The sequence below is a fragment of the Electrophorus electricus genome, chromosome 1 (assembly GCF_013358815.1).
Source record: "Electrophorus electricus isolate fEleEle1 chromosome 1, fEleEle1.pri, whole genome shotgun sequence".
In the NCBI taxonomy this organism is placed as follows: Eukaryota; Metazoa; Chordata; class Actinopteri; order Gymnotiformes; family Gymnotidae; genus Electrophorus; species Electrophorus electricus.
The window spans coordinates 14538981-14551480 of record NC_049535.1 but is presented as its reverse complement, the minus strand read 5'-3'; the positions used below and the strand labels follow the sequence as shown (position 1 = coordinate 14551480).

Below are 12500 nucleotides of genomic sequence, written 5' to 3'. Positions count from 1 at the left end.
ACACTCTGTGTTCTATCAGCACACACACACACACACGCACACACACACACACCTGCACCCACCTACACACACACAGAAAATTCTGACTTTCTATCTTGGCCCTCTCCAGAGTGTTGCTCCAGAATAAGCCGCTTTATGGAATTAAACCCTCCGGTCTTGACAATGCACATCTGTCACACGACTGAACTTCTTTGGCTAATGGCCTGCAGACGGGTTAACAGGCACCGCTCGCCGCTTGTCGGGTCAATACTGGCGAAATCACGCAGCAGAAACGGAAAAGCGAACGCTGCTGCTTAAGAAGGATGGGCGATGTGGCGGCGGCCCGGGATTAGAGAGTCGCGTGGCTCCATTGTGCTTCCCGGCCTGCCGTCAACTGCTGTTCTCTCAGCCCGGAGAAGTCGCTGACATTTCGGAAGCTCCAGCAATAGCCGCTCCGGACCGTCTCCCCTCACACTGGCTACTGTTGACGCGACTCGACATGACGGGAGAAAGAACGTTAAATAAATAAATAAATAAATAAATAAATAAATAGCCCTTGATGGAAGTCACACTCCGTTCCAGACGCCGTGATATGGAGTCAGAGCCCTCGGGCGGCAGAGCAGGGTAAAGGCAGAGCTGACCGGTTGTGGGGGAAGGTCCTCTGGAAATTTCTGCATGAATGACATGGCAACAGCGCAAAACTGAAGGTATCGTTATTGCTCATCTTTTTTCTGTTATGTTCTCTTATCTGCCCTCATAAACCCGGAGTTCTGTTGGGTTTTCCTACCCAAAGTTTATTTGGGGAACATTCCATACAGCAGTGTGAGTCTGCCATGTTTTACTTGGGCCCTGTGTACGCCCACGGGCATTCGGATATGGCAGGGCCCAGTGGTGGAGCACTGGCATCTGAATGGCCAAGGGCCAAGCTCTTCAGATCAGAAACGCCGAGGTTTCCGCCATCACTCACCCGGCCATGACGATGAAGAAGTCCAGCCTGTTCCAGGTGTCGCCGAGGTAACAGCTCCTACCAAAGATCCCCAAGGCGATCATCTTCACAACCATCTCCACCGCGAAGAAGATGTAAATCATGGCATCAAATGCCTGAAAGACGGAAAGAGATCGGAAAGAGACTTTTTTTTCCCTTTGTACAGTAGTAGATAAAAGGTGGAGATCTTATCACAGATAAACTTACATCAGAATTTGCGTATGAAATGGCCATTAAAATTAAAGATGGCCCAGTCTCTGCTGTTACATATGTTTGTATAAAGGATTATTTGGTCTTTTAAAACAGTTGGTATTATTATTATTATTATAATACCACCTAGGTGATTCATGAACCAGTTTTGTGTGCGTGCGTGTGTGTGTGTGCGAGAGAGAGGGAGAGAGAGAGGGGGTTGGGGAGAGAGTGAGAGAGAGAGAGAGAGAGAGAGAGAGAGAGAGAGAGAGAGAGAGAGGGAGAGAAAGAGAGAGGGTGAGAGAAAGAGAGAGAGAGGGGGAGAGAGAGAGAGAGAGAGAGACAGACAGAGAGGGGGAGACAATGGGTGCATTGACTGAATCTTAATGAAATTCAAATATGGTTGCAGAATGCCACTGACTTCAGTATCTGAATGCTTGTTTAATAACCTTTTTATAATTTATTTATTACCTTTTTTAATTGCTCTGTGCGCGTGCGTGCGTGCGTGCGTGCATGCGTGTGTGTGTGTGTGTGTGTGTGTGTGTGGGTGTGTATTATAGAAATCTCCAGAGGTGCAGGCTAAAATATAGACAGTCTGAAAAATCAGGCCAATCAAATGACAAAGTGCTATGCCCTTTCTGTGCCGATAGCATTGATAGCTTATTAGTGAGTATTGACTGGAGCTGTTAGCTGTGAGTGAAAACCTTCACGGTCTCTCCTGCTAGAAGATCTCAAACTTGCTATACACCTTTTCAGTTATTCTTTGTTCTACCTGTAATGACACTTATTCAGTGAATACTTTAATAACCCATCAGCACATCTAAACCGTATAAATCCATTATAATATCAATTTCTATGCATTATAAATGCCTTTTTTAGAGTTAAACTCCTTTTCTATGCTGTTCATCCATGTTCTTCTCTGCTGTGTACCTACATCAGGAAGATAAAAGGGATAATAGGTTGGGTTCTTAGGGCACATTCAATTGTTGGCACCGGTATAGCTACAGAAGTGCAGGGATATCCTGTGAGAGTGAAAAGATTACACAGACAGACACAGAGCGTGTGTGTGTGTGTGTGTGTGTGTGTGTGTGTGTGTGTGTGTGTGTGTGTGTGTGTGTGTGTGTGTGTGTGTGTGCCTGCATGCGTGTGAGCGTGAAGTAGTAGTAGTATTAGTTTTGTAGTCTGTATGTTTATGTATCAGTCCAACACTACAGCAGTCCGAGCGCTAATACTGCAGATGGAAGGTGTGCTCCTACGGGAAGCCTGCAGCGCTGCAGACAACCAGACACACCGAAGCTTGGTTGAGGCGTGGCCCGAGCTCTCGAGCAGCGTCTGACCCTCTCTCAGAGCCTTCCCAGACTAGCGGAGCGCAAAGAGAAAAAAGCAGAAGTGGGAAAGGAGGCACTTCACTCCGGCACGCAGGGGGTTGAACAGCGGCAGGGTCACCGTGTCACGTTAGACGGAGGCGACCGGGGACCGGTGCAGCTCCAGCACGGAATTAACACCTCCGGAGGTTACCTGTGTCCCGCTGGACTTAAATAAACGCTGTAGCTGTTAACACTGCAGTAGGGCTTTTGCTGTCTGGATACAGAAGACAACTGTGTGTGTGTGTGTGTGTGTGTGTGTGTGTGTGTGTGTGTGTGTCTATGCATGTGTGACCTCATTTATTCAAAATTATGCAGAATTATGATTACTGTACAAAAAAAACACTGGCGCTTAAGATTAATATATAGGCACTGCATCACGTACCTACAATAATAATAAACCCAGCGGATAAAAAGTATTAGAACATATCGTGAATGTGTGTTAATGTAAATGTGCATGGGTATCACAAGGACGAGCATCGAGAGGAAAAGAGTATTCACTAAGATACGATGGCCTCACGCGCGACAAGTAGTGAAAAACCATTTACAGTAGCAAAAGCGACATTTGCAGGGGCATTTTCAGGATGAATATAACGGCGCTTAACGCATCTGGACAGCGCAGACGTGGAAACCTCACCTGTAGCACCTGGCAGCGCTGGGAGGAGCAGTCGATGTTCTCGCAGGGTTGGTACATGCCCAGCGTCACGCAGTTCAGCAAGATGACCATCATGCTTACCCTCTCGAACCACGTGCAGCTCGTTAAGGCCAACGCATGGTCAGCTCGGCTCGTTCGTGACACCCGAATCCGCTTTGTTGCGGTCGAAGTCAAGTTTCGGGTCACTCCGACCCGTCATATCGCTTCGCGTCGCGGCTAACGATATTCATTTTAGCTTCGTTCTTCCCGCCCTTGGCTTTCGTGCGGAGCTCTGGCAACACGCGGACTTTTCTGCCGCACGGGCGAATCCGGCCGCTCTCCCCGCAGCGGAGCGCAGTTTCGCTAACTTTCTGCGCGGCCACGTGCGTCACCTCGTTTTTGCATAGGAACCGACCGTTCGCACGCTATGAAAGAAAGCCACAAGCACGGAACTGCACGTTAATAAAGTGGAAAGAAATGAAAAAATACTATAAATAGAAAAAAAAAGTGATTCAGTTAGGTATTGTGATATAATAGCTATCATGTTTTATTATTATTATTATTATTATTATTATTATTATTATTATTATTATTCAGGCATATAAAAAGCTTTGAAGCCAACACAAAGGTACTTTAAGAAAATGTAAACGTCACCGTATGCGTAAATGACATACTGGGGAGGAAACCGAGGTGAGATACGTATAGTAAAATGACAGTTTCACTTTAAAACATGAACGGGAACACATCAAAAGTCCTCACTCTGCTTTTTTAAACAAGACAGCAGGAAGGAGTGAAGAGCTTACCAATGGAGAGAGAGAGAGAGAGAGAGAGACTGCAGAAAGCGAACAGGCATGAAAAATGCCACTAAAGAACAGCAGAACTCCTGAACGTGGTAACTCATCAGTCTCACCTTTATGCGCATCAGCCAATGAAAGAAAAAGGAGTTCCTCTTTTCTCTCTGTGTGTTAAGAATGAGGAAGGACAGAAATGAACAAAAGATGAGAGGGCTGACAGAACAGGGAGAGAGTGGCGAGGAGTGTGAGAATAAATACGTTAGAGAAGAGCCACAAAGAGTTCACCAGTACACGAGGAGGAGTCATTCTCTCCGGATTACTCCGGAACATTCTGAGCTGTGTTCCCTCAGCGAAGTGGGAATCATAGCCTGAAGGTAAATAAACTAGGCCAAATCAGCTGCTATTTAATTACATATCAACAGCACACACATTCCTTACACATCTACTGCACACAAATGTCTGTGGACACATACACGCGTACACACACACACACACACACACACACACACACACACACACTAGTTGTGTGAGACACACCAGGAACTTTCTCACTACCCCAGTGCATTGACAGCTAAGTCAATATATCAGATTTCTCTCTCTCTCTCTCTCTCTCTCTCTCTCTCTCTCTCTCATTCTTTTTCTCTCTGTCTCACATATACTAACAGCAGTTCACTAACAGAACATTTCTCTCAAGGCAACCCACATCCACGGATTCTGTATTCTGCAGTTCCAAACTCAATAACACTCGCACAAAGCACTCTAATGCATCATGAAGGTTCCATCCTTTGGACCAACAATCCACCGAGCAGGGGAAAAAAAAAAAAAAACATTTATGAGTCATCTTTCTTTTTTTTGCCTGAGTCATGTACTTCAGTCCTGTTTCATTTAAACAAAATTACCTGAATTATGAAAGACATTAGTCTTTGTCCCTTTACTTCTGTCTCCCTTCCAAATAATCCCCTCTCTCTCACACTCGTTCTCTCCCCTCACTTCTGCTGCATCGTGTCATCTCTCTCTTTCTCCCCTCTCTCCCTCTCTCTGTCTGACAGCTTATTAGCTGTAGTGTAGGGATTGTCGGCAGGAGCAGGAGAAGGCGGGTAGCCACTGAAGTCCCTCCGCTGGCATGCCGCACTGTAAACCGCCAGTTTCTGCTCGCGCTGCCTCAGATGAGCCTTCCCCGGAGCATATTAACCAGCCAAGGTGCGTTAAGGGTGCACGCTTGACTTTACGGCGAGGAAGGAAGGCCTCCCTTTATACTGTACGGCAGTCATTGCTGCTACTTCAACAGGTATTCCAGTACCTCCAAAACACAAGCCTCCACCATGGTGCGGATGCTCGGGGTAAGTTTCGCTTTGCTTGCTGGAGTTGGGAGAGCCGAGCGCTTTCTGCTGTTGGTATTAACGTCAGCTGAATGGAGACATCCGCCTCTGGGCAGACCGAAACACGCGGGTCGTCTGTGGCCAACCCCAGGCCACCCGGCCGCCTCGCTGGATATGTGCTGCAAGAATATCTGGAGCTACTGCTATAGACAAGATGGTGGCTAAACCCTCTCCCCAGGCCAATTTGTGACTGGCTTCTGTCCAGAATAGAGTGGCCGCAGGAACAGATTGGGCGCCGAAATAGATGCGGGCTGGGAGAAATCTACCATCTCGGCGTGCAAAGCTGAAAAATGACTGTTAAACCTGTGCCATGGCAGTGCTAACATACATGAGAAGTGCAGTGCCAACATACATGAGAAGTGCAGTGCCAACATACATGAGAAGTGCAGTGCCAACATACACGAGAAGTGCAGTGCCAACATACACGAGAAGTGCAGTGCCAACATACACGAGAAGTGCAGTGCCAACATACACGAGAAATTCAGTGCCAACATACACGAGAAGTTCCGTGCCAACATACACGAGAAGTTCAGTGCTAACATACACGAGAAGTTCAGTGCTAACATACACGAGAAGTTCAGTGCCAACATACACGAGAAGTTCAGTGTTAACATACACGAAAAGTTCAGTGCTAACATACATGAGAAGTTCCGTGCCAACATACAGGAGAAGTTCAGTGCCAACATACACGAGAAGTTCAGTGCCAACATACACGAGAAGTTTTATGCTGGCTGCTGGTATCAGGATTAAAGTACAAATGTACATAGATTTGGGTGTCTTTATCTGGTCCATTAACTAAGTACTTCATGTCCATAGGTATAGACCAGAAAGGACAACTCACAAGCCTTAAATGGCTTTTTTGGACACTAGCCTGAGAGGGTTGGATGTACGCCATTGCCATTTTGCTATGTGAAGTGCTGGAAAAAAAGCACTTTGATTCGAGTGCCATGATTACCAGTATTTTAATGATATTTGTTGGTGTTTATTGCAGAATTATGGGTGATGTATTTTGGTTTTTACAAAGAGAGGCCACCATGAAACGTACCATCTAGAGGTGTGCTTTTGTGAAGTGATGTGAAGTGATCAAAAAGAAGAACATCTGGAATAAATACTGCACATGCAATAGCAACTAAAAAGGTTGTATACACTAATGTGTTGTTAATATAGCAACAGTAGTTGTATACATTGAGAACAAGAATGATTGGTTACTGGAAGATGCAGTTCAACTCAGATACAGTGCCTCGTTCCGTTCAACTCAGACACAGCGACTCCTTCGGTTCAACTCAGACACAGCGTCTCCTTCGGTTCAACTCAGACACAGCGTCTCCTTCGGTTCAACTCAGACACAGCGTCTCCTTCGGTTCAACTCAGACACAGCGTCTCCTTCGGTTCAACTCAGACACAGCGCCTCCTTCGGTTCAACTCAGACACAGCGCCTCCTTCGGTTCAACTCAGACACAGCGCCTCCTTCGGTTCAACTCAGACACAGCGCCTCCTTCATTTTGATTTAGGCTGCAGTTACTGGTGAAATAAAGAGCAGTGGATGTGCTCATCCACAGAGTAGATAAGGCAGAAAGGATGTATAGTGTCTGCTCAAAGTCCACACGTACTGTGCAAGTATGGTGTGAAGAGGGGAAAGAGAGAGACACACTCAGACGGAGAGAAAGATAATAAGAGGCAGAGGGAGAGAGAGAGAGAGAGAGAGAGAGAGAGATGGGGCTGAGAGAAAGAATGAAGCTGTGACTGAAGCCTTCACAACCACCCCACCTCCAACCCCCCCCAACACACACACACACACACACACACACACACACACACACACACACACACACACATACACACACAGACTATGGGAGAGGGCCCGTAAACTCATTTGCTGGGAGTGAGGAGAGCACAGATATTTAATTAGGACAAATGTATTTTGAAAAAAAACTATCCAAATGATAACAGAATGGCACTTCAGAATAACATATTTTGCATTTCAAAAATGAATATGCACTGCTGCCTAAATCAATCAAACCTTTATTAACATGACAATGACTATCAGATATTCAAATCTTACAACCAGTGTTTCAATTCTTATTTCTAGTGGAACGAAGTTCCTGAACATGACCTATAGTGGTACATACCATCTACCCAGATACCATTGTTTCCCTGGTGACATGCTCATGCGAGCATTCTGATCTCTGATCTCCATGGCAACAGGAGTTTTTTTTAAAATAAAGTTAATGGAGAGCATTACGGGGAGTTGATTGCATGCTCTAGGGCTTCCAGTCATCTCAAAAGTGCTAATGTCATTAGAGCGCTCACTCCCACGCGCACAAACATCAACAATGCAGCACACCAAACTCACGCAACGCCTCAGCTCTGGTCCTGCAGATGTTAAACTGCCTGATTGACAAGAGATGTCCCCTGACACTGGGACCTGATTGACAAGTGATGTCATTTGTTGGGTTAAGAGACAACACTACAATTATGGAAATTAAACACGCTTCACGTCCATGACTTCCACCGTAAATAAACATGTGCACCTCGGACACATGCCAGCCCAAACTCTGACGCACTGCTGTTGAAATGTCTTCTTGCTTACTAAATGTCTAAAAGACTGACTGTGAAGAACTATGAGCTGCTGTAAGTACCAAACGACCAGAAAACCACCCTGCTGGCAAAAGACTAAACTGATGTCCATACGGAACAGACCTTGAAGCTACATACAGGTTACAAAATGATAAATGTGTGTTTTCCCAAAACAGCCATCTAGTTAGGATGAGCAGACTTTGCTCAAAAATTCAAAAATTCTACACAGCATATTCATAAATATGCAAATGAGGCCTGCCGTATTCAACGTATTTAGGACCCAGTGTGATAAGCCAGCAGTCAGTGTTCACCTCTCATTTACTTCGAACTAAGCTGTGCTTGTGTCAGCACTGGCTGACTTTGCCAACCAGTCACTGCCTACAATAATTCTTTATTCCTTTCAAAGCATTAAATCTGTATTTGAATAAAAGTCAAGGAGGTCAAGCCATAAGTGTTCTGGAATTGTGCCACGCATTTTCTGATGACAGAGGCCATGTACATTTGCGAGAATTCTGGGTGGACGGGGGGATCTCGCAGTGACGTTTAGATCTAACATGGGCTGATGAGATGTGTCTGCTGATGTCAGAAGGCTGGGTGTTGGCCTGCGATAGTTAATTGTCAAACATGCTAATAAGACCGGTTGGAGGTTTCTGCGTCACACTGCACATCTTTACTAATGATGAGAAACCCGCACTGTCCACCTTCAGAGCACGCATAAAAAATAACAACAAGAGAAATCAACTTCCGTGTAAGAACAAATAAGACTTCCTCAGCATAAAAAAAAAACTGTTGCCTTCAGACTATCCTGTTGGCATACGTTTTTGTTGGTAAGTCTAGCTCTGTGAAAAAATGTAAAAAAAACCAAAAAACAAAACAAAACATGTATTTGGTAAAGTTCTAAGGAGTCCTATGATTAAACACTCGCTCATTAGCACAGCGCGATATGCTTGCTGTGTAAACAGGCCCTTCCCTGCCAGCGCCGCTAGCGACGGAACGCGGTGAGGATTCCTCAGTCAGAAGACAGAACCAACCCTGTTGCTGTGGTAACATGCTTCAGACAAAAGAGAGAGAGAGAGAGAGAGAGAGAGAGAGAGAGAGAGAGAGAGAGAGAAGGAAAAATATAGGGAAAACAATAGCTGGGCAGTGTTTATGGAGAGATGCATCCGAGACAGACGAGGGAAAACAAGGGGGGGGTAGAGAAAGCCAGAAAGCGCAGAGTATACTCAGGTACAGGATCAAACTACAGGATCATTTGTAAAGATATGTTGGAAAATCTTCAAAAATGCATCCTCCACCTTTAAACTTCTTTTGAAACTGCTTTACCAATTTTTTTTTAGAAATTCCATGTTCTTTCAAGTTTGTAGGGAGTTTGTTTTGGATTAGCCTTGTCTGGATTTTGGCCAAAATGTCCATTATGTTACGTCATCTTAGAATAGCCACAGTATCTACAGGACCCATCTTTGGCACTCCCCTGTCTGCTCAGGACAAGTGAACACATGCCTCCTTTCTTTTACGAAAATCACAGGCCCCGAGTCTGCTCCATTAACTGCTAGCCTGCGCGAAGGCAGTAATTGTTGCTCGGACAGCATCGCTCGGTAATAAGTGCTGCAGCTGCCTGATGCTCGCTAGTTCCGTGCGTTCGCCACGTAACGCCACAGCCAGTCCACAGCTGCAGCCGCACAGATAGTCCCAGTGACCTTCTTCAGGTACAGGACGATTTACTCTGCCCCACACAAACAGGTGATATCCCTTCACCGAGATAAGGCAGAGAGAGAGCGCGAGAGAGAGACAGCAGGAGAGAGAGAGAAAAATGGAGGCAGAGAGAAACATGATGTTAGCTCATGCATGCACAGTCACTGTCAGGATGTAAATAGCTCTGGTGAGAGGAGATGGCAAAATGCTTGGAGTAAATCCTGCACATTAGTTTTCATTCTGCCACTCTGTCACGTTTTTTCCCTCTGCTGTTCTCTCTCTCTCTCTCTCTCTCTCTCTCTCTCTCTCTCTCTCTCTCTCTCTCTCTCTCTCTCTCTCTCTCTCTCTCTCTCTCTCTCTCTCTCGCCTCCAGTTCTTTCTTCCATTTCTACAGGGCTCATCTAGTCTGTGAACCCATTACTCAAATTCAGAAGGCTCCATCACTCCACAGTTTAGTGGCCGAGGAGGCTGTTGGGGGTTTATTCAGAGCTGAAGTAGGATAAGCACTGAACAGTTCTGTTGCTTCCCACTACCAGATCTGAGGAACTGTTCTCTGCGATCAAGACCCGACGAATATAGGCAATAGATCCCTGTTTTGTTTTGTTTTTTTCTCTTCATCTCTGTCTGCTTGCCTGCTCACATGAAACACTGGAATATGACAGGTCTGCACCTGTTCCTCATACGCGTGTGTGTGTGTGTGTGTGTGTGTGTGTGTGTGTTATAAATACCCTTGGTCCATAGGATTTGTAGTGATAATCAGAAGCCATTCTTTATCTTCCTTTTTTCTCTTGCTCTGAAATGCCGCTGTTGTCTGTTATCTCTCTGAAAGGTGTCTAGGACATTCACGGCACTGCTCAGCTCACCCTCCTCCTCTTTCATTAGATCCCTGTGTTCTCCCTCCGCGGTAGCGTGCAGTGACCCACAGCCCTTCCCTTTAATGCTTTAGTCCCGTTGCCCATTGCTGTCTCTCAGCGTCCCGGTGAATTGAGCTTTTGACCAGTCACCTGCTGCTTCTACAACGACCCCTTACATGTGCTCTCTCCTGAGTACTGACACTTGCGCACTCTCCGTGCGCTCTCTCCTGAGTACTGACACTTGCGCACTCTCCGTGCGCTCTCTCCTGAGTACTGACACTCGTGCACTCTCCGTACGCTCTCTCCTGAGTACTGACACTCGTGCACTCTCCGTGCGCTCTCTCCTGAGTACTGACACTTGCGCTCTCTCCTGAGTACTGGCTTTTTTTTTACCCTTTATGTACATAGTATGGAACCGCTAAAACACATTTTCTGAAATTACATGCCGTTTTTTGAAGACAAATCCAAAAATTGCACAGTGCATCTCCGTCTGACAGAAGGAAACTACAGACTCAAAAACATGTCGACTTTGCTCATAATACTTTCCAAACGCCCACAGATCGTTCATATACATGATTGCTGCTGAGCGTAAACTACGCACTTCTGCAACCAACAGTTGGGGCTTTGAAGACGTTCCTGTAGAGCCCAGTCAGACTGTCAGTCCACAATCTCTCAAAATCACACAACTGGGTTGAGATACAATTGACATATGATTCTCATAATTTGTACACTCGTCACACCGCTCAGCAACAACTTGCCCCTTGAGGAAAAGACCAGTCCCAGCAAAGGACTCAACACACACATGTCAAAAGGTGAAGAGTCTGAATAATTTGGCACTGAACTGCAGTGACCCTTCTCTCTAAGGGGTCTGGTGGACCCACAAACACCATCTCCAGAGGTCGAGCATGCAGGCTTACTCAAGCTCTACTCCTCCACTTCTCCTTACACACTGCACTAACACACAAACCTCACACACACTGAACGTGCACCTTCAACCACAATTTCTGTTTACTCATGTTATTCCCACACATCTAAATGCATATGCTGAATTAGTCAGTGTTCTCACTGAAACACTTGTCTGTTGAGCAAGTGCGATGACAAACCCTCATCGCAGTCACTTAGATAGATTTTTCTTGAAAAATCTTTGATCCAAAGTTAAGGAAAAATGGACATTCTTACTGTACAGTGGTAGCTCAGTGGTTCAGGTATTTGAATAATAATCTGAAGGTTGCTGGTTCACGCCCCACCACTGTTAGGCCCCTGAGTAAGACCCTTAACTCTCAATTAGTACTCAGTCATAATTGTAAGCCACTTGGAATAAAAGTGTCAGCTGAATGTGTGTTAGCAATTAAAGAACTGTAAATGTCTGGTGTTTATTACTCACAAGACAAATGACTTACAGTAGATGTAACATACTTGGCAAACAAATGTATGTTATGATTATGGAGCCTTAAATTGCTCGTGACTAAAAGCCAGCTACTAAAACCTGCTGCATGCTCACAAGGTGAGCATTCATGACCACAGAATAATGTCAATAAAGACAAAGCCATCACTTACAGTATCAGTAAGGGCCTGGCTAAGATGAACTGAATGTCATGGCAGTAACTGGCACACTGATAGTAGCGTGAGCTGGTGATGTAATGGTGAAGACAATGGTGGCATCCGTAATGGGATCTCTTAACTTGCTGTTGCTCTCTTTCCTCTGTTTTCCTGCCTGTGTTGACAACGAGACAGCAGCGATGCGCCACCCATACAGTGACAGCTGTCACGGGATTGTGTATTAGTCCCACCCCCACAGCTGACTGTTAATACCAGCCCCATCCTGAGCGAGCCAACCACACAATGAGCAGCTGTCTCAGTACAGGGCTATCCTCACACCAAGCCAGAGAGAGAGAGAGAGAGAGAGAGAGAGAGAGAGAGGGAAAGATGGAGACATTGTCATGGGGTTTTTTTCTTCCAGTGCAGACTGCCGATTTGGGAGTTAAAGAGTCAGGCAGTAAGCTGCGATGGCCATGTAGCATTTTGGATGGTCATGGAAAGAGACGGAGAGTCC

At 45.7% G+C, this 12500-nt stretch overlaps 1 protein-coding gene across 2 annotated transcripts in view; it reads right to left on the bottom strand.

Annotated features, from left to right (window-relative positions):
• LOC113580342 (voltage-dependent T-type calcium channel subunit alpha-1I-like) overlaps positions 1-12500 on the bottom strand; it is a 120695-nt gene that overhangs the window by 68868 nt on the left and 39327 nt on the right. For both annotated transcript variants that reach the window (XM_035532706.1, XM_035532711.1), the window contains exons 3-4: positions 3155-3266; positions 947-1080 (exon numbers count right to left, since the gene is read on the bottom strand). In XM_035532706.1, coding sequence (XP_035388599.1) covers positions 947-1080; positions 3155-3266 — 246 coding nt within the window. The remainder of the gene's footprint in view (positions 1-946; positions 1081-3154; positions 3267-12500) is intronic.